The sequence below is a fragment of the Tenrec ecaudatus genome, chromosome X (assembly GCF_050624435.1).
Source record: "Tenrec ecaudatus isolate mTenEca1 chromosome X, mTenEca1.hap1, whole genome shotgun sequence".
Classification (NCBI taxonomy): Eukaryota; Metazoa; Chordata; class Mammalia; order Afrosoricida; family Tenrecidae; genus Tenrec; species Tenrec ecaudatus.
The window spans coordinates 18,076,938-18,100,200 of record NC_134548.1 but is presented as its reverse complement, the minus strand read 5'-3'; the positions used below and the strand labels follow the sequence as shown (position 1 = coordinate 18,100,200).

At 36.4% G+C, this 23,263-nt stretch overlaps 1 protein-coding gene across 4 annotated transcripts in view; it reads right to left on the bottom strand.

Moving 5' to 3' along the window:
* The window catches only part of CNKSR2 (connector enhancer of kinase suppressor of Ras 2), a 296,606-nt gene that overhangs the window by 218,993 nt on the left and 54,350 nt on the right, over positions 1-23,263 (bottom strand). For all 4 annotated transcript variants that reach the window (XM_075539028.1, XM_075539029.1, XM_075539030.1 and 1 more), the window contains exons 2-3: positions 22,546-22,709; positions 2,779-2,981 (exon numbers count right to left, since the gene is read on the bottom strand). In XM_075539028.1, coding sequence (XP_075395143.1) covers positions 2,779-2,981; positions 22,546-22,709 — 367 coding nt within the window. The remainder of the gene's footprint in view (positions 1-2,778; positions 2,982-22,545; positions 22,710-23,263) is intronic.

The following is a 23,263-nucleotide window of genomic DNA, read 5'->3' as shown; positions in this document are numbered from 1 at the left end:
GCTATTCAATTTCCATGTATTTAAAGTTTACTTTGATCTTTCTATTAGTGGTTTCTAATTGTATAGGGCGTGACATGAAAAGATTATCTCCAATATTTTCATGTTTATAAATGTATTGAGGCTTGCTTTTTGGGCTATTCTTGAGAATCTTCCATGTGTCCTGGAAAATAATGTATAGTGTATTATTGTTTGGTGGAGTGTTCTATATATGTTTATGAGGTCAAATTGACTGACTGTGTTGTTTGATCTTCTATGTCTCTGTTAAGTTTCTTTCTACCTGTTCTGTCCATCATTGAAAGTGTTATATTGAAGTATCCTGCTGTTATTGCAAGTTACCTATTTCTATTCTTCTAGAGGTTGAGTTATGTCATTTGAGATATTTCATCGATATTTATCATGGTTTTATCCTCTTTTCATTATTCAACGCCCTTCTTTGTCTCTTACGGTGGTTTGTGTCTTAAAGTCTATTTTATAAGAAGCCACTCTTGTTCTTTTCTGATTGTCATTAGCTTGTTTTTTTTCATCTTTTAGTTTCAGTCTATTTTTGTGTGATGCTCACTTTCCCGACAAGATCTTGCAAATGTGGTAAAGAAAGGCTTGAAGATAAACAAGCAGCAAACTAAATGAGAAGCAACAAAATCCACATGGAAGAAGCACACCAGCCCGTGTGCTCATGCGGTATTGATGGGATCAGCAATCAGGCCTCGAAAATCCCAGAACAAAAAATCCTATCAATGTGAATGAAGGGGAGAATGGAGTGGAGAACCAAAGCCCATATGTAGACAATAGGACATCACTTTACAGTAGGATCACAAGGAAGAGAAGAGCCAGTCAGAGTGCAGTATAGCACCAATGAAACATACAACTTTACTTTTGTTATTTAGTGATTCCTCCCCAGCCTCCCCACCCCCTGCCACTATCATGACCCCAGTTCTACCTTAAATATCTGGCTAGACCACAGTATTTACACTAGTACAGATAAGAGCTCACAACTGAGGGAATCCAGGACAGATAAATCCCTCAGGGCAAATAATGAGAGTGGCGATACCAGGAGGGTGTGGGAAGGTGGGGGAAGAAAGGGGGAACCGATCACAATGATCTACATACAACCCTCTTCCAGAGGGGATGGGCAACAGAAAAGTGGGTAAAGGGAGACAGTGGTTGGGGTAACGCATGAAAAAAAATTATCTAGGGTTCATGAGGGAGGAGAGGAAATGAGCTGATACCAAGGGCTCAAGTAGAAAGAAAATTTTTTGAAAATGAGGATGGCAACATATGTTCAAATGTGCTTGATACAAGGGATGTATGTATGGATTGTTTTAAGAGCTGCAAGAGCTCCCAAAATGATTTTTAAAAAACTCACAACAGGCCATCTAAGATACAACTAATGGCCTTTTTTAGTCCAGTTGATAGAAGAGTGATAGAAATCAAAACACATGAAAACAATTAGTCCAGTGGACTAATAAGCCACTTGAACATCAGTCTCCATAACCTTGACCCCAGAAGCTAGTGCTGGACTACCACTACCAATTGTTCTAAAAAGAAAAGATCATATTAGAAGGTTTTGGATACATGGGGAGAAAAATGTGTGGAGTAAAATCCAAAATCATAAAAAAGACAGGGTGACTGGGCCAGATAGAGATTGGGAGGCTATCAACACAATGGTACTTAGTCACACTTTAGGTCTGGAACTAACTGGCGCATGTTGATTTTAAAAAGGGCAGTTCTATAAGGGGAAAATAGCACTATGGATGCATGCACATCTTAGAAAGAATCAACCATTTGAGCTCAAAAGGGTATAATTTTCCAAAGGAATATGTTTAAAAGTGATAGGAAAGGAGGAAGAATAAAACAGATAACGAGGGGGGGGTTCATTAAAGATTTAAATGAAAGCATAAAAAAAACAGATAATGAGTAGAAGTGGGATAAGTGATATTACATATTGGGGATTCAATGATATTGAGACAAAACAAAATGTATATGGACTGTCGAAAGTAAGAGATGATCTGCTCTGTACACCTTTACCTAATTCGCAATAAAATGGTTCGTTTGAAGTTAACAGAAAAATTCTACTACTTTATGTTTTCCACAAAATTTTTGAAACCATCCCTTCCACATGCACAATTTCAACATAATATATTTTATAAAACTGTGTGAAAATTTTGTATTATTTTATATATCCTAAGGGTAGCTCTGGTGGTGGAGTAGTTAAGCTCTTGGCTACTAAGTGAAAAGTCAGCACTTTAAATCCACTAGCCGCTCGGGGGGTGGGGGGAGGAGATTTAGCAGCCTCATTCCATAAAGCTTTACAGCCTCTATGAAGTTCTAATGTCTACAAGGTCACTATAGGTCAGGATGGACTCCGTGGGAACATGCTTAGTTTTTGTTTGTCTTTTAATATGTCCCAAGACAAATAGAAATTAACAAAATTGAAAATTTTCTAAAGGTTCATAATATCTAGAGAAACTATATAATGTAAATAATAAGAAAGAATAACTAAAGCAAGAGCAAAGAGACCTGTAAGGCATGGTGTGAACAAGCAGCTAAATAATAACCTATAAAAAAAGAGGGAATTTTGCAATTATCAGAGAGTAATTATTAATTGGCTGCTTGGTTGAATATAAAATTTTACAAAAGAAAAATATCTGTTTGATTTCAACCTGTATTATAGTGAAGCAGCATTAGTCATTTATTATGTATTACTCCTGTAATACATCCTTTTACAGGAAAATATTAAAGAATACAAAGAGTGTCTATGAGACATGTAAATATTTTTACCTGTCCAGCCAGGCAAGAAGACTCTTAGCTGCTCCAATCAGATCGACAACAGAGGTCAGAAAGTCATTTGGCAATTTTCTGCTGGTCCTCCCATCATAATGGCCACTCCTTCTCCTTCCTGTTATAAAATTCTGTAGATTTTTGGCAGATGCATTCAACTTGTGAGAGAGGGTTTTAAGATTTTCTGTTTCCAAGCCATAATTCTGTAAAATAAAAGGAGGCGGGGATGAACCTTAGGTCAATATTTTATACATTCAATAAAATATTTATTGAAAACTTTACTATGTACAGGCAGCGAGGCTACTGTGAGAGTTACAAATAGGGGATTCTTAGCTTAGAGCAGCGCTTCTCAACCTGTGGGTCATGATCACTTTGGGGGGAGAATGACCCTTTCATAGGGGTCGCCTGATTCATAACATTAGCAAAATGACAGTGAGGAAGTAGCAACGAAAATACTTTTATGGTTGGCGGACACCACAACATGAGGAACTGTCTGAAAGGGTCACAGCATTAGGAAGGTTGAGAACCACTGGCTTAGAGAAATCCATAGTCCGTTTGGAGAGATGTCATTTCAAAAAAATAATAATAATAAAACATGTTATATACTATAGCCAGATAAGAACATGGGCATTATATTTTGGAATGCTGTCACCCTAGGCAGCAAGAGTATAAGGATTCATGAACATTTCTACTTTGTTTCTTTCTGTTTGAAAGTTCATTTATTTGTGAGATTATCAACAATTGTTTGTGTGTAGATATATACACACAATCATGAATCTATATCCCAGGAAAATGCTGTTTCACTTAAGTGAGCAAGATAATTATAACCTAACATTAAAATTAAAAAGCACAAGATAATTCTCTTTCTTAGCCTCTGTTTTCAAAGTTTAGTTATAATATTCACACTAAATAATATAACTTTATATATTATTTCTGTGATATTACATTCATTAATATAAATGTAATAAAGCTGTAATAAAACTTTTTACCATTTTCTAATAAGAAAAAAATCATAGGATCATCTCTAGTAAACCTTAGGAGAAGATGGGAAGATTTATTAAGGTACAATAAAGATTTATAGCACCAGTGTGAGTTGTAACACCACCCCGAGAAAGGATGGTTAATCTGATCCTGATCGATGGGTCATCTTGATTTAACCACATAAAGCAAGTGTTTTGCCATCATGTTTAAAATTAAAGATATCCTCATTTTAAAGAAAATCATAAAATGCAAAGAATGTTAGATCTTGGTTGAACCTAGAGACAAAGTTTAATTTATACTCCCTTTACAGTTTGTGATACTGAATAAGAGGAAGATTGTTATTTCCTTAAAGAGCTCAGAGCTTAGACTCATGTTCTGAGTGAGACTGCAAATCACCTATGCAGGATGCTTCCACCACATTCTGCCACAGTCATATTTCTCTCATGTTAAAAGGGTGGTGACAACAATTGAAATGGAAAATAAAGTACATGGGAAGTTTGAAAACATAATCATACAGTGTATTTAGCTATATTAAGCCACCAACCATTGGGGACTTCTGACTATGAAATTCAGGGTTTGAAATATTGATAATTATAGAAAGAGAGGACTTAGTGAGAAAAAAGGAGGAAGAGGATGTTTTGGGTGCATACAGATTAAATGCCCATTTATGTGATTTTTTTAGGAGGTTTCAAAACGTTCATGAGAAAAATGGAGTTTGTTAACATTTTGACACTCTCCAGTGAATTATTTAATGTGGCTCTTCTAGGCAATCTCTTTAACTCCCACCAAATGATCTTTTCCTGAATGGGTCAGGGCAAGAAGTTGGGGGAATATAAATAAAACACACCTGAGAAAGGAAGATTGTCAGTGTAGGTGGCTATGACCTGCAATGAGAATTACTGACTTGGACAGATTAAACTCTTAAATGACTGGACACAATTTACACAAACAATGGGAGTTGGTGATGAGGCCAAACTTTCAATAATAGGGATTGCCCTCTGACCATAGTCAAGTGATATGAATACCCTTGTATCCAAGAGTATTACAAAGACGATTAGAGTCAGTGTAGCCAGGTTAAAATGTAATACCTGATTTGGTCCCCCTTTCAACCCACTTAAAAACTTTATCAGTTAAAAACAAAGTCAAGGGGAAGTACAGGCGGATTAAGCCTCTGCTGAATGCCCTATGACTATCGATCAGGGATGTGACTAGCTTTGCTATTGGAGAGACTGCATTGGAAAGGAGATGACAGCAGATGTAGTTATTTTAAAATTTAATACCTTATTAGTTGATCTCCTATTTAGCCCCTTTTAATTTTTTCTAGTTTTTAATATTTTCTGTTTTGAACTGAGTTTTTTCAATATTTTGTTTTGTTGTTAGCTTTTTTTTTGTTTCATTGTGTTTTGTTTCTGCATGATTTTCACTATGTGAAATCCAAATTGGGTGAATCTATAGCAGCAGTTCGCAACCTGTAGGTCGTGACCCCTTTGGGGTCAAATGGCCCTTTCACAGGGGTCGTTACATTAATGACAGTAGCAAAATTACACTGATGAAGTAGCAACGAAAACAATTTTATGGTTGGAGGGGTCACCACAACATGAGGAACTATGAAAGTGCGGCGGCATTAGGAAGGCTGAGAACCACCGCTCTACAGAGACAGTAACTAGATCAATGGTTACTTGTGGGTATGGCAGGGGACACTAGGAGATGAGGCACTAAAATAACAAGGAGTACAAGAAAGAAGAAAATGTTCTACAGTGGATTGTGGTAATGGCCGTATAACTCTTCTTGATATGATTGAATTAGTGAATTGTATGATATTTGGATTATGTCCCAATATTTTTTAAAATAGAAGGTAGGGGAAGTTACTGGTAGATTCCCCTATAAGTAATTGTCATCCAGCTGAGTATAAAAGGAACCCTCTGAGAGGCAGGAAAGGGGATCTCACTGCCAGCAAGAATAGAGCTCATCCTTCAGATCCTGCATCTGGTCTGCCTTTCTCTTCAAGACCCTTCTGTTCTTAGACCTAATTTTCTAGCTTCCACAACCGTGAGGATAAGGAGGATCCCCATGACAGATGTCTGAATTATGATTTGAGAACCACCAGCATCCATAAGATGAAGTGTCATTTTCCTTTATGTTGTGAGTTCTGAATGGCCAACTGTAGTGAGTTGCAGAACATTGGGATGTAAAGGAGATGTATACCAAGTGGAGAGGTGGTGGCTGATGTCAGCGGTGACAGCAGTTTGAAAAGGTGGGACACATTTGGGATCTATTTACCTTCTACCTTCTTGAGACCAGTCTGCTGTTGATTTTCATGAAGGAAATATTACTTACTATCCCCTATGTTGCCACTAATGATTTGAAATACCTTCACTAAAAATTTCATGAGTACTCCTTTTGTTGGAATTATACTCTGCCCTCCCCCTAAATACAGTATATTTAATCTGGAATTCATGTCTTAATTTGAATTTCAGTATTCCTCTCTCAAGATAAAAGTTTAAGCTATTGAAAATAAAATAGCATCCTGTTCAGATTCTGATAGCATCTGATGATTGATTATCTATGAGACATCTGGGAGATTATATACAGCTTGTCATTACATTATAAGGAACATTTTATAAGTTTGTTAAAGATATTTACTAATGACAAAAGCAATTCATAATTATATCAACTAAATATAAATGATACTTCTGAATAGTTCGAATTTTTTTCCAGAAGAATTTTCCCTGAAGTACAATGTTTTCATTTTTGTTATTAATAATGTAATGAAGAAATATTTGCTTACAAGCAATTTATAATAGTTTCTTCTTACTAAGTGCCATCAGGTTTATTCCAACCCATAGCAATCCTGTGTGACAGGGCAGGATTGCCCCATAGGGTTTTCTAGGTTAACATCTTGATGGCAGTAGATAGATATCCAGGTCTTTTCTCCTGTTAAAAGTTTCTTACAGAAACTCAACCTATTAGGGAAGGACCTAAAAAATTACTTTGTAATGAATCTTTCATTCTACAATCATTGCCTGCATAAAAGATTAATTTAAATTAGCTGTCTCTCTATATAATATTGGAGCCCTGGTGGCACTGTTGGGGAAGTGTTAGACTGCTAACCACAAGGTTAATGGTTCAAACCCACCAGTAACTCTGTGGAAGAAAGATGAGGCTTTGTGCTCCCATAAAAACTTGCAATCTAGAAAACTCTAAATAGGTTCCCTATGAGTGAGAATTGACTTGATGGCAATAGGTTTGATTTATGTACATGTAATATTAGACATCTCAAGCATTTGATCAGAAAAAATAATTTAAATAAAAATTTATTTATAATAAAAACCAGAAGGCAAATTAAAATATTTTGAACATTTAAAATTAAAGACACACTAAAATTATTTAGAAGTATTCACAAGTCACCCACATGTTTCTTTTTAATAATTAGAAACAATCCCTTTTGTCAAATATGCAGTTTTTGCTCCAAAGGAAAGTTCATTATTTCCTGTCAATACCTACCATGAGAAACATTTTCTTAATGCTTTTGTCAAAACCTTCCTAATTCATACTTCTCCATTCCTTAACATCATGGCATAATCCCTTCTACAAGACTGCTCAAGAACTCGACATTAGTTTCCCTTAATCTGCTGCTCCGGTGGATGCTGACTCATGACAACCTTAAGAACCTTAAGAACGACACTCCATAGGGTTTTTAGTGGCTGATTTGGGGGAAGGAGATTATCATGCCTTTCTCCTGAAGTATTAATCATTTGTACCAACCACACAGTGCATAAGGGTCATATGATCAGTCTTAAGTATGTCGACATTTTTGTAATTAATATGACCACTTAGGAGAAAATGATGGAGGGATTGAAAGAAAAACGAACAGTTTATTCTTCGCTCTGATTTTTCTGACTTAGATTATCAATCACTTAAAACTGTTTCAGTCAAACTTTGGTAACTCTGCTCTCTTGTGAAGTAAAGTAACTTCTCGTGTGTTTAATAATCTTTTCGATTTTAAAATACATTGAATATCGTGATAAAACAAAACCAAAACAATGTTTCAAACTACATGTGCTTGCCCAAGACTGCTGTCATTTCTTTGCCTCCCTCACTTCCTTGGAAGACCTCCTTTCCTTAATTCTTTTTGAAGAAAATATAATAGCCATATTAAACTTCTGAATGTTAGAAAATGAATGTTCAAGCTTTGAGATTCTGAAATAGACCATACTTCATAATTCTTCTATGTCACCATGTTGTGTGCTGTTGCCCTTATTCCATTACTCTAGGCACATAAAATTCTGTATTTGTGCACAAAGTACATTTTACCTAGATCATTTCTAAAGTCTCCTGTAACCATGTGATCCTATGACTATCCAATACATTATTAGGGGTGAGCAATGATAATTTAAATCCAGAATATTATGGATATTAAAAAGCAATTTTAAGCACCCACTGCAAGTTGGAATGTAATTATGTTGTGAAATTTTTCAACATATAAAGTCAACAGAATATGTTTTAAGTAGATCGGTGAACTTATGCCTAAGGTAATACCAGAGCTTCAAATTTGTTCATTGTACTTCAATCCCCTGATGAAAATTTGCATTTCCACCCCAGATACATCGATTCAGAATCATTTTCCCAAGATCCTCATGTGAGTATTATGTACACAGATGGGCTGGGTAGCTTGTGGGAATCTAGATTCTGAATTAGTATATTTGGGGTGGGGAAATACAAATTCGCTGTAGGAGGTTGAACTAGAATGAACTGGTACCAAGTCCTGGTAAAAACCATCACCCAATATTCATTTCTTTAAAAAGATAGGGTAATTTTTTTTATTGCTCTGGCTTTGTTTTCATTTTAAGCTAAAGGTTCTAAAACTCCAGCTGGTCTCAAGATTCTATCCAATCAATATTGATTTTTCCTTTTAACCTGTGTAATAACCTTGCAGTCTTTCTCATTTCAGAACAAAATCAAGTATTTCCTTATATTTTAACGCAGAATTTTACATTTGCATGCCTTGTCTACTTACTAAAACCAAAATTTTACATTGTTTTGTATCCCTTTCAATTCCCATCTCTAAAAATTGATAAGGTAAAAATCTTATGTATAAATATATAGTCCAAAAAAGTATAAAAGTCTATATAGTCTTCTCTAAATATCCCTTGTTGTTTTTAAAATTCTCATGCTATTATAGCTACAAAGTTTCCTGAGGTTTGTTTAGATACTCTAAGGCAGATGTCCTCAAACTAAAGCCCGTGGGCCACATGTGGCCTGCCGAGGATATTTATCCACCTGCTGGATGTTTTTGCTCCATTTATTTTTTTACTTTAAAATAAGATATGTGCAGTGTGCATAAGAATTTGTTCATAGTTTTTGTTAACTATAGTCCGGACCTCCAACGGGTCTGAGGGACAGGGAACTGGCCCCCTGTTTAAAATATTTGAGGACCCCTGCTCTAAGTTATATAAGAGTTGGATGAAAAGCCATATATATATGCCTTTTATTTCAAACATAATTGAATTCTGTTGTGAGGGACAGATACAAAAGATATTAAATTAAGTAAAATAATTACTCAATAGTCCATAGTCAGCATCTTGTGATATTGCTTACATGTTTTTTTTTTTGAGCTAAGGAATGGTTGATTAAAATTTAGGAAATTCATCGCTTCTCGGCCTTTTGGCTAAGATCAAGTGTAAAATTTAGGAAATTGAAAAATCTACTAGACACAAGCTGGAATACTATTCTAAAAAGGCCTTCTGACTTGCAAACCTACTAAAGCAATACACAGTGTGGTATAAAAGTGAAAATGGGGAAGACAGAGGAACGCAATGAAAATAAAATAGAAAAGACACGTAGCAAAGAATGTTAAAACAAATTCTTACAACTTGTCCTAGTTAACATACAATTAGTTACACTGATATTCCAGAATCATATTTTTTCATTGGAATATAAAAACAGATTAGATATGCATCCATATGTAACAATGTCTATGTGGTTCTATTTTAATAAAAAGGATGGATTAATTGGCCTCTCAAGTTAATTTTTATCCTTACAATTATCAATTACAAGTAGCTCATAATAAACCACTGCTAATAACTTTATGCTATTTCTTTCATGAAAGAAGATCTGTGTGTGTGACTAAAGGGGAAGAGAGTGGTGAAAAACAACTCCATAGACATGGTAACAACTAGGGAATTAAAATCAACAATGAGGAGGATGTAGAGATCCTAGGAGGTGTTGGAGCAACAGCAGTATAACTGAGAGGAATTACTAAGTGGTAAGCATGATGATGGGGCAGGAAGGTGAAAGGAAACAGGAGTGAACTAGGAAATAAAGCTATGGATAGAGTATACATGTGTACATATGTAAATACATTAGTTCATCAAAATAGAAGTATTGGCCTGTGTACATATATTTATATGGCAATGCAATGAGGTTGTGAATGGACTTCGGGCTTCTGCTTGTGCCTTTCCTCAATGCAAGAATACTTTGTTCTAATGACCTGACATTCTGTGATACTAACCCTCCCGGCACAATTGCTGAAGCAAATGGCTACATAAGCAAATGTGGTGAAAAAAGCTGATCGTGCCCGGCTATCAACAGATATATAACATCTGAGGGCTTAAAGACTTGAAGTTAAACAAGCAGCCATCTAGCAGAGAGGCAACAAGCCCACATGGACGAAGCACACCAGTCTGTGTGATCATGAGGTGCTGACAGGACCGGGTAACAGGTATCAGAAGGTCCCCAAGAAACAAACAAAAAACCAGATTAATGAGAACTAGGGGAGTAGGAGCAGAGACCCAAAGGCCATCTGTAGGCAATGAGACATTGCCTCACAGCGGGGTCACAGGGAAGGGATGAGTCAATCAGGGTACAGTAAAGCACTGATGAAACACAACACTCCTCTGGTTCCTTGAGGCTTCCTCATCCCCCACTCTCATGACCCTAGTACTGCCTTTCACTGTGGGCTAGACCAAAGCAGGTGCACAGATACAGATAAGACGTAAGAGCACATGACACATGGAATCCAGGAAGCGGAATGTGAGTAGTGATACCAGGAAGGCAGGAGAAAAGTGGGGAGAGGAGGTGAGGAAGGGGGAACCAATCGTGATCATCAACACATAACTGCACGCTCCCCAGGGGGACAAACAACAGAAACAGTGGGGAACGGGAGACACTGGTCAGTGTAAGATATGAAAATAATAATTTATAATTTATCAAGGGGCCGTGGGGGTGGGTAGGGGAGGGGGAGAGGAGCTGACACCAAGGTCTCAATAGAAGATAAATGTCTAGAAAATAATGATGGCAACATATGTACAAATATGCTTGATAAAATTGATGCACGGAGTGTTACAAGAGCTGTAAAAGCCCTTAATGTTTATAAATACATATATAAATAAAGCATACTCTTTTGTCTACAACCTTTTAAAAAAATCATTTTATTGGAAATTTTACAACTTTTATCACAATCCATACATACATCCATTGTGTAATTTCTACATTTGTATGTTTGTCGCCATAGTTTCAAAACACTTGCTTTCTACTCGAGCCCTTGGTATCGGCTCCTCATTTTTCTCCGCTCTCTCTCCAATCACCCTCCCTCATGAACCCTTGATAATTTACAAATTATCTCCCTTCACCCACTTTTCTGTTGTCTGTCCTCCAGGAAAGAGGTTATATGTAGTTTCTTGTAATCAGTTCCCCCTTTCTACCCCACCTTCCCCCCATCCTCCCAATATCGCCATTGTCACCACTAGTCCTGAGGGGTTCCTCTGTCCTGGACTCCTTGTGTTTCCAGTTTCTATCTGCACCAGTGTATGTCCTCTGGTCTAGCCAGATTTGTAAGGTAGAATTGGGATTATGATACTGGAGGGGAGAAAGCATTAAATAACTAGAGGAAAGTTGTATGTTTCATTGTTGCTACACTGCACCCTGACTGGCTCATCTCCTCCCCACGACGCTTCCTAAAGGGGATTGTCCAGTTGCCTACAGATGGGCTTTGGGTCCCCACACTGCACTCCTCCCCATTCACAATGATATGATTTTTTTTTTGCTCTTTGATGCATGATACCTGATCCCATCAAAACCTCATGATCACACAAACTGGTGTGCTTCCTCCATGTGGGCTTTGTTGCTTCTTGTTTACCTTCAAGCCTTTAAGACCACCAGACACTTTATCTTTTGGTAGCCAGGCACTTTCAGCTTTCTTCATCAACTTTTAAAAGTAAATGAAGCAGCCATTTGCTTTTGGCCAAGATTACACAGATCAGAGGTACTGTCTAAACTTAAAAAAAAAACCACATAAGAGGTTTCTTTACTATACATGTACTTTTCATTAACTGATCATGGGAAAACTAAGCATTGCTATTGGTGTTGGACATGGAATGTATTTAACTTCCTTTTTTGTCCTGTATGTTCACATTTATTCACATGCCTGTCCTCAGCAGGTGTCTACCAGGAACCAGTCATGACTCCATTCTGAGTCAACTGTCAGACTAATCTTAATTAGAGCAAAGTTCTTTCAATTTTTGTGCACTCAAAGGCATACATAAGAATGAAATGATAGAATATATTTAACATTTTTATAATATTCTTACCAATTGCAAATTCTCACTAAACACAAATACATATATTCACCATTGGCACCACATATATTTTACAATGTCAATCCTATTTTATTCAGAGTTCTTAATTTGAATGCATCATGTAGCAGGTGTTTAGGTTTACAACAGTTGTGATTTATAAATATGAGTGAGTCCTAAAAGGCTTGCTTTAATGAATCTTATTTTAGAAAATAAATTATTTAGCGATGAATGAGCCAAGCAATTATCTTGCAAAGAAACTATTTCTAGCAATTGGAAACATCAAACATTTCATGTAAAATGTCTATTATATGAAAAATACATGAAGAATAAATTTACATTTCTTTTCCTGTCATAAGTGATTTACTTATAATTCCCACTCAAAGATATATTGTCAGAGCATAAATTAAGGGCTGTATGTAAAACTATATATATGTATATATTTCATTTATGCTTTTACTCCTTCAGTTAATATACTTTGCTCTCTACAACCTGAAGTAATATATTTAGCTGTACTTGAAAAGCTGAGTTAATATACCTAGTTTGGAAAGAGTTAATATAGCTTCAAATCATGAACAGTTATTACTTTCGAGAGTAACATACAAATAACATAGTTGATGCTTAATAAGTACATACTGCATGAATGAACAAGTGACTATATAAATATTTGGTTTCCATAAGCTGCCATAATATTTATTTCCTATCCGGATTAACTTCAAGACAAGTTAGATGAAAATATCTATATCACAGCACAAAAGAATCAAAAGGAATTTGGTGATTTTTCTGTCTCCCAACAGCATTAATCATTTCCTTCTCTATTCCTCTGGTAATTTTATTTAATTCTAAATTAATGACTGTTGTATCCTTACTGGACTATACACATCTAGTTCAACATGGTAGTAGATGAATATGTAAATGTTGAAAGAAAAAATAAATGTACAAATAAATTAGTAATGCCAGTAAAGTGACTACCATTGAGTTAATGCTGACTCAGAAAGAACCTAAAGGGCAGGGTTTCTATGACTAAGTCTTTCTCCTTCAGAGGGACAGGTGCTTTTGAACTGTGGAGTTAGTGGATCACAGCCCAATGTATAACCATAGGGTTCCTGTTAAAGACATAACATTTTCAGAGACACAAGATATAATTCTAGTTCCCAACAGTACAACCCCCAGGTCAAGTCAATTAAACTTGCTGATCAAAATGCATTCTGATTTTCTAATGCTATTTGGAAGTAATTTAGTATTTACTCCTCAGAAATTTGCTTTATATTCACTGGAAAACATCTTTTGTATAAACTAGAAGATATCTACAATTCTAACTTGTTGATGAATCTCAATTAAGTGGTAAAAGGTTAGTTTATCATTTACTATCTTTGGGGAACATATCCCAATTTATTGCTGAATAAAAGCATTAAAAATGAATTGAGAGTTTTCATTTTTCCGGTTAATTTCCAGAGAACTCTGCCACATAATGTTATTCCAACAAAATGATTCAATACTATGGTGCTTACACCTAGATTTGTAATATTAGTAAACCTCAACAGCTGGAGGAATTTACAACAGCTTCATAGCTCAAGCTTAGAAACAGTTAAGACATATGAAGTGGTACGCCCCCCCCCAAAAAAAAAAACGGAATCGTGCTGGGTGGAGTGCAGCTTTCGTAGTACACATTTTGCCAACTAGGCGTGCATCAAGCAATTAATTCTGAGTTAGTGCACTCAGTGTCATCACCTGGGAAGGTTCTCTCTGGTCACAGTGAATTTTTTTGTAAAAGCAGTTTCACTTGAACCTCGTATTTTGTGTGATGGCTGATTTAAGAGCACAGCATTTGGCTATGAAAGCTAGAGAAACTGCTGTGATGTTCAACACAGCTGACAAGGACACCGTTAAAGGAAAATCTCAAGCACATGAGTAGTTTTCTCATTTCAAAACAGGTGAAATGTCAATTAATGACCAAACCTTGTTCTGGATATCCGTCAACTTACAGAATAGATGAAAATGTCAACTTTAGTGAGTTCCACCAGGTCAGACTGTTAATCAAGCTTTCTATTTAGAGGTTCTGAAAAGTTTGCGTACCAGTGCGTTGGGGGGCGGTGGGGGGGGAGTCTGATTTGTGGCAGACACAGGATTCATTTTGCCACCACGACAAAGCACCTGCTCATGCAGCCATCTCAATGTACCAGTTTTTGGCAAAAAAAAAAACCCAGCATGCCTCTCATGCACCATACACCTTAATCACCTGACATCACACTGTGCAACTTTCTTTTTGTTTCCATGAATACAGAAGGAAATGAAAGCAGTGATTTGCTGACTTAGAAGAGTGAAAAAATGAGTGAGGTGGTTAGTAATCCAAATAGATGAGTTTGAAAAATGTTTCCAAGAATGGAATTGCAGATTTAACAAATGCATTCAGTGTAATGCAAAGTACTTTGAAGGTGCTAAGGTTGTCTGTGAAAAAAAAATTATATCATAGCTTTGGGAAAAAAATCTGTTTTGGAGGAGGTACTACCTTCTATCTATGAAGCCATCCTTTCAAATAAGTTAAGGTCAGGAGTGCTTGCTTTACTGGTTAAACTCTAGAACCTAGAGTCTATCCTTATATCATCAATATTCTTTCCTTTCTCAAATTTGTAGTGTGGGAGGTCTAGCACATATGCAGTGTATCTATGCGGCGCCTTTCTTATGAAACATATTCTCTCAACTTGTGGCAAACAGGGCCCATCTTCTAAGCCATTTCTTTTCCTTCTTCTCCCTTCTCCTTTTTATTAAAGTTGTCTAGGCTTTTATTTACTTGGACTGAAATAAGTGGTCATGGAAGTCAATACGTTAAATGATATAGAGCTTCTCATAGGTTTCATTTTTGATCTTTTTGTGCTTAATAAGTCATTGATATTTTTTATTTTTATGATTCAGTAAATCTTTTGTATTGAAATTTATTGATTGCTTTCCAAATTTAAAACAATACATTCCATCTTGGCTTTGCCAATTTTTGTTTTACTTCTGTAACTACTATTCTTACTTTTTGCTTTTAAGTTGTCCTCCATTACAAATTGAGTCTCTCTATATTGTCAGTCTTGTAGATTCATTTTACTTTTGATTCTTCTCTACCAGGATTGGTACTTCAGTGATATTGCCATGTGTTTTAACTTTGGGTTATTGCATATTCCTTTGGTTGTTATTCCAAAGAACTTGCATTGGTAACTGTTGGTTTTTCTCAAATATTTTTCAGGAGTATTTCTTTGGTTTTGGAAGTTTAATTAGGATATGCTTTGGTGATTTTTTACAATTTAATTAATTTTTAAAAATCATTTTATTATTGGCTCACACAACTCTTATCACAATCCATACATACATCAATTGTGTAAAGCACATTTGTACATTCATTGCCCTCATCATTCTCAAAATATTTGCTCTCCACTTAAGCCCATGGCATCAGCTCCTCATTTTCCCCCTTCCCTCCCCACTCCTCCCTCCCTGATGAACCCTTGATAATTTATAAATTATTATTTTGTCATTTCTTACACTGTCCAACGTCTCCCTTCACCCACTTTTGTTTTCTGTCCCCCAGGGAGGAAGTTATATGTAGATCCTTGTAATCTGTTCCCCCTTTCCACCCCAACCTCCTTCTACCCTCCCGATATTTCCACTCTCACCACTGGATCTGAAGGGATCATCCACCCTGGATTTCCTGTGTTTCCAGTTCCTATCTGTACCAGTGTATATCCTCTGGTCTAGCCAGATTTGTAAGGTAGAGTTGGGATCATGATAGTGGGGTGGGAGGAAGCAATTAGGAACTAGAGGAAAGTTGTATGTTTCACCCCGACTGGCTGGTCTCCTCCCCAAGCCACTTCCTTAAGGGGATGTCCAAATACCTACAGATTGGCTTTGGGTCCACACTCCGTACTCCCCCTCATTCACATTGGTAGGATTTTTTTGTTCCTTGATGCTTCAAAACTGATACCTCTGGCATCTCGTGATCATGCAGGCTGGTGTGCTTCTTCCATGTGGGCTTTGTTGCATCTGAGCTAGATGGCTGCTTGTTTACCTTCAAGCCTTTAAGACCCCAGATGCTAGCTATATCTCTTGATAACCGGGCACCATCAGCTTTCTTCACATTTGCTTATGCACCCGCTTTGTTTTCAGCGATCGTGTAGAGAAGCTGACCATCATGGAATGCAAATTTAACAGAATGTTCTTGCATTGAGTGAGTACTTAATACTAAACCTGTAAATGTATGCACATATATTTCCACATTCTCATATATAAATATATTTACATATGTACATGCCTCCATTTAGACCTCTATATATGCCCTTTGTCTCCTAGCTCTTTCCTCTATTTCCTTTTTTTTATTCTGGTTGATTTAATGATAAAAAACAGAAATATAGATTTGATAGTCAAATATTTCTAGGATGAATGAAAGCAAATTCATTCCAAGAATGTTCCATCGTAGGTCATTCTTTTTTTTTTGCTGTTTATTTTATTTTTTAACAATTTATTGGGGCTCATACAACTCTTATCACAGTTCATACATATTCATACATCAATTGTATAAAGCCCATCTGTACAGTCTTTGCCCTAATCATTTTTTCCCCTCTTTTCTTTTTTTACATTTTATTAGGGACTCATACAACTCTTATCACAATCCATACATATACATACATCAGTTGTATAAAGCACATCCACACATTCCCTGCCCCAATCATTCTCAAAGCATTTGCTCCCCGCTCTATTTCCTTTTACTTGCCTCTTGTCCCACTATCATGTTCAGCCTTCATTTGGGTTTCAGTAATTCCTCCCATTTACATTACCCTTGGTGACACCGTACCAGGCTTCCTAGTCCTTCCTCAGCACTGATTTGGATCACTTGTTGTTCCCTTGTCCCTGCTTTGGTGATTTTCTTTTGGTGTTTTTCTTCTTTGTGGTTCATTGCATTCATCTTTCAGGATTTTAAGGAAGTATTCTTTTAACATGTTTGGCGATTTTGAGTTTTTTATGTCTTACTGTTTTGGAAATCTGGCCACATGTAAGTTAATCCTCTTGAATGTGTTCCCACATGATTCTTAGTTGTTGTTTTCATTTACTTTCATTCTTTTGTTCTGATTATTCCACTAATAATTTACTATTGAGAGATTTCTCTTCAATCTTGCAAAATCTGTATTCTGTTGTTTAAATTCTACTCCTTTGCTCTTCTAATGTGTTATGAGGAAAATCTTAGTATTACTCTTCTTGATTTCTGTTTTTGGGAATTTTTTGCGGGGTTGGTTTTAGAGGGGTGTTGGATTGTTCATTACTTTTGTCTATTCTTATATTGTTTTTCTTGTATTCATTTAATACTTTGTTTTCCTTGTTTTTTTCCTTTTCCTTGATCTTTCTCTCAATTAATTGAAGACATTTAGGTGTTAGAATGGATTCAATGATAGGTTGTTTAAATATTCTTATTTCTCACTCCTGGTCAGGTACTTTCAATGATAGTTCTTCCTCTGGAAGTAATTTTTAGTCTGTGATAACTTGTTTGAGCCACTCTTTTCTTTTTTGTGTGAACTAAAGTTGTCTCCGAGACACAGTGCTTGTGTTGTATTTTTGTGTAATTGGTGATTGATTGTATGATGGCATATTTTGCCCAAGAATTATTGTGTATTTTTGTATATGGGGAGTATATTTAATGTATCTGTGAATGGGGCAGGTGTGCCACGCATTTCACAAACATAGCAACACTTAGGACCTTATTACCTTTCTACTATGGTTGTGAATAAAGGATGGGAGTGTGTGCACATAGAGCACTTGAGAGTGTATTGGGCTGGCGTTAGCTACTGTCGATCATTGATCAAGTGGTGCAGGAGTGGTGGTATGTCTTGCCCAGTGAATGGGGCTACTTTATTTGCAAGCATCGCTGGGTAATGTGGGCATCGGTGCTTTCTGGTTGCTACTAAGTACTGTAATAGGTGTTGCTCCAAATGAGATGCTGTGTCAAGCCTGTTTGCCTTCTTTTCAGTATTATGTTAAATTTCTTCTTCCAGTTGGTATTCAATCCACTTCTTTGTCCTTCCTTTTGAAACTCAGGGTGCCAGGATTACCATCCAAGTCTTTTTCATTTGCTTTTTCATGTGTTTGCTCTAGAGTTATCACATGCCTCACCTTTCCACTCTCCTGTTGTGTGTTCCCTTTCATCTAACTGCTTATCAGAGATCTCTGGTGGTAGAGCTTCTGCTTCAGAAGGATTACACCAAACATAAATATATGGTTGCTGGAGAGGTTTATCAACAGAAATCTTTTAGACACATCTATTACCAGCAGTTTGGATAACAAATCCCTTGCCTGATGGGCCTTAAGTATGTTATGTTCTAAATCTGCTGTGAAAATCACAAAGAGGAAGAATGCCTCAAAGCTGCAACCAGTATATTTAGTTTCTAAGCTACTTCTGTTGCATCATCTTCGTTCTACTGATTTGGCTTTTGCGATCTGCATGCTAATGATATTGGGGGCCATTTTAGGATTCATTTCTGATACCTGATTCAGACAAGGGATAGAGTGCAAGCATATGTTCTAGTCCAGGGGTTTTTTTGTTGGTAATCCCTTGATAGCCTTTTCCATTTCTTCTATTGCTATGGGTCTGTTGAGATTCTTGATGTCCACCGAGGATAATCTAGGGAGGGATTGTTTTTCCAGGAATTTGTCCATGTCTTCCAAATTGTTGAATTTATTGGCGTACAATCCTTCATAGTACTGTGTAACTATCCTTTTGATTTCATTAGGGTCTGTTGTAATGACCCCTCTCTCATCTCTTATTCTTGCTATTGAGATTTGTTCCCTCCTTTCTTTGGTTAGGTTTGCCAATGGTCTATCGATCCTGTTTATCCTTTCAAAGAACCAACTTTTAGCGATATTAATTTTTCCATAGTTTTCTAATTTTCCCTCTTCTGAATCTCAGCCCTGATTTTTATAATTTCCTTCCTTTTGCTATTAGTAGGATTTTCCTGCTGACTCTGCTCTAGTTTTAGTAAATTTTGTGTCAGCATATCAATCATGAGTATCTCTTCCTTTCTCAGGTGTACATGTAGTGCTATGAACCTTCTTCTGATGGCTGCCTTTGCTGTGTCCCATAAACAAGCATAAGGTACAATGTAAAATTATTTATCTTTGTTTTAGGAATAGGGAAATAATGTCTCCAAATTATCATGTGAGCAATATGTTGTCACTTTCATCCCCACTTCAATCACTATGTTTTGAGATCCACTACTGCCAGTCATGTGTGCCACACACTAGGTGTTCAATAGGCACACTCACTTGTCCCAAATCTTACAGTCTACCGGAAGAGTCACAAATCTTATAGATATGCATCTACATATAAAACTACCAAATGAGATGGTTAAGGGAATAGCAGTGGGGGGCCTAAATTTAGACCAGGCAAGGATGAGGGAGTGATGCCTCTCTGACATCAATTGACAATTAGGTAAATCAAGGTGCTATTAAATCTGATTTGGGATTATACTCTTTGGGCAATTATTTGATGTCAAGTGTTTTGTTTTCCTTGCTTATCCTCTTGCCTTCTAGTGAAATTTGATCATCCTGATGGTGTTTAATGAAAATCACATTCCTATATGCTTTTGTGTCAACTCTTGTTGCCTTCATGCTTATCTCACTACTTTGTAAGTCTCGTTTCCAAGATGCTCATCTTCTTCTGCAACCCTAATGTCAATTCTTTGTTCTTTATATGTTACAGGTTCTCCCTAGCTGATCTCCTGTCTTCCGATGGATTCAAGTCCTAAATATTCAACTACTTCTCTGATTCAAACTTATACAAGACAGCTTCAAAAATTCAAGGAAAAATGGAATCAAATAATGGAATTTTCATAAGCTTTTTGAAGCCCCCATATGTTTGACGGTCTAATGAGTATCCTTTTGAATTACATACTCAATTCAATGCAAACTCACTGACATCAAGTTGATTCTGACTAATAGATACCCTAAAGGACAGAGGGGAAGTACTCCACAGGGTTTCCAAGGCTGTGCTTCTTCACAATAGCACAGTGCCTTAGTTTTTCACCTGCAGTTACTAATGGGATTGAACCACTGATTTTTTTTTTTTTTTGACTAGCAGCCTAATACTGAACCCACTACTCTTGCAGGGCTTCTGAATAACATTACCACCCACCCGGCCAAAACAAAACAATGTCATAAAAACAACCTATCTAGGATTTCTGAGGCTCAAAGACTTTATGGATACAGACACCGTCAGCTTTCCCCCATGATGTGGCTCGTGAGTTTGAAATGAGTTTTGAAAAAAAACTTCTATTGCCACCCAAACCTACCCTTGCTACTTCCTATCTTTAGTACTTAATGATGTATTTTATCTTGGAAGCTAAAAAAAAGATGAACTCTTTCTCAATTTCTCCAATACTACTCACCAGATGTCTATTTTAATGCTGTGACCTTAATTCAGGATCTACTTATGTCTCACATAGTTTGTTCCAAACATTTATACTTGTCTCTAATTTACTCCTACTCTAATTTCTGCTTCTCACTAAAGTTCTTTTAAATCAAGTATTTAGCCATTCTTGTATATGTCTCCAATACCCACACCTAGAAGAACCAACAACTCCTTTTAAAGGTGTTACAGGCCCTTTACTGTCTATTCTCATTCTTTTACCTCTTCATTTCCTACTATACTGTCCTAGTTATTTTTATTATCCTAAATAGCTCACTATTTTTAAAACATGCCATCAATGTTTTATTCTGGGTGCCTGTGTGTCTATGGTTTCATTCACCTAGAGTGCCCTTCCCCCTTTTTATTCACCTAACAAAAACCCACTGAGCTGCTTAAATATTACCTCTTCTAAATGAAATCATCTATGTTTGTCAAAGATAGCAATGGTCCCTTCCTTGTTCCCATAATACTAAGCTCATAGGATTATTTTAGTAATTAGCCTACAGTATGGTAGGCTTTTTTGTAACTGCCACCCACTAGCAAGAGGGTAGGAACTAACTCTTATCTATGTTTGGCACAACAGGAATAATATAGTACTGAATCTATTAATTATTTCATTAGACTGTATTTAATTACCTGCCCATTTCTAATTAATCATCTTCCTAACAGCTACTATTTAATGAATTACTATTGTGTTCCACATACTTTATTAGACACCATACAAAAACTTTTTACCACAACATGAAAAGGCAGTTGTTATTATCTCTAGTTTAAAGAGATGAACTGAGGTTATGGTGAAATTATTTGCCCACAATTGCCAGTAATTGAGCCAAGATTTGCACCCTGATTATTGCAAAGTCCATATCCTTTCTCTATATCGCTCTGATCCCCTAATTAACACCAGAAAGGATGTAAAATCAAAATAATCTATTTCCTAAATAAAAGTTATTAAACAAAGCCTTTAGGGCTCATACACTCATATTTACTAGGCAAAACTATTATAAACCCAAACACCTGCTACATGATGCATTCAAATTAAGATTCTGAATACAAAGAACTAACATTGTAAAATATATTTGATGTCCATGCTGAACATATTTATTTGTGCTATTGGTGATATTTTAAAAATGTTAAATGTATTCTATCATTTCTTTCTTCAATATCTTACTTAATGTCAAAGAGAAAAATGTAGTTTTAATAATAATATCTGATCTAGCAGAATCTTGCTAGAATGTCACGTTGATATTGATTTTTTATGATTATGCATAGACCTTTGCACATATAAAAGCCACTATGTAATGTAGAACATCTAATTTTTATTGCATATATTCATAAAGAACACTCAAATAACTTTATTATGTTAAGGATGCATTTTCGAGAACAGGACTCCTTAGTATTTGTGACACTAAGTCCGGACATTAGTAAGGGAATACACGTTATACCTGACTGTATACAACTGTATACTCCAAATGCTGCTGCCTAAACTTTCAAGAAGATAAATGTAAGGTCACCAACTGATTTATAATTTTCTTTAATGTTATATAATTCAACATTTTAGAATATGCTAGATTTAAGGAAGTAGGAAAATACTCCACCCAGTTGATGGCGAATTAGGTGATTTGTTTTTTCCTACCGGCATTTAAATTAGAGAGACTGAGTAGACAGAGAGAGGGAGATGGGGAAAGAGAGAGAAGGAAAAGGAGGAACCAAACAAATAAAGCAAAAACTAATAAAAGGGCAAGAAAAGCATCCAAAAGGGTTTCCCATGACCCCACCTGTCCTTACCAGTGCACACAGAAGGTCGACAGCTTCCAAGATCAGTTCCTGGTGACCTATGCGGCTGACGCCCAAATCTTCCAGCTCCTGGTGTGTAATGCGCAGCAGCTGGTCCCCGCTAATCTTCTCCCTCTCAAAGTTCTTAATATACTGCTGCAAGCAGTCATCAAGACCTACAAGAAAAAAATATTGAAGACCTGAATGAAAACTGTTTAACCAAACAAGTAAAGAGGGGCATGGTGGGCCTGACCTCTACTGCACTAGAAAAACTACCTTTTTAAAATTTTTTCACAATTATGCAGACCAGTTGATCAGGCTATAGATTGAGTCAAGCCATGTAAACTGGGCAGTTAGCAGAAACGTGAAGTTCTTGATTCCAACAAAGAGGGACAGGGAAGTTCATAGTGAATTGCATTCCAGCTGAAATTATGCCAGAGCAAAAACCTTCAGTAGAGAATTAAGTTTTGGATAAATAGGACAAATGTACCTAACGAGAAACAAAGTCCCATTAACACTGAGAGAAGAGTGTGACAGTCCTAAAAGCTGCTTGGTTTCTGATACGAGGCTAGCACCAGGGCCCACGTAAAAGGAACTGTAGTCACCTTGCAACCTTTCCATATTATCTTCTTTACCTTTCATTACCCATTGGTCGTACATAGCTCTCTCTTCTGGTCTCTTACCTCTTTGACCATCCCTTCCCAATATCTTTTAAGAACAACTTTCTCCA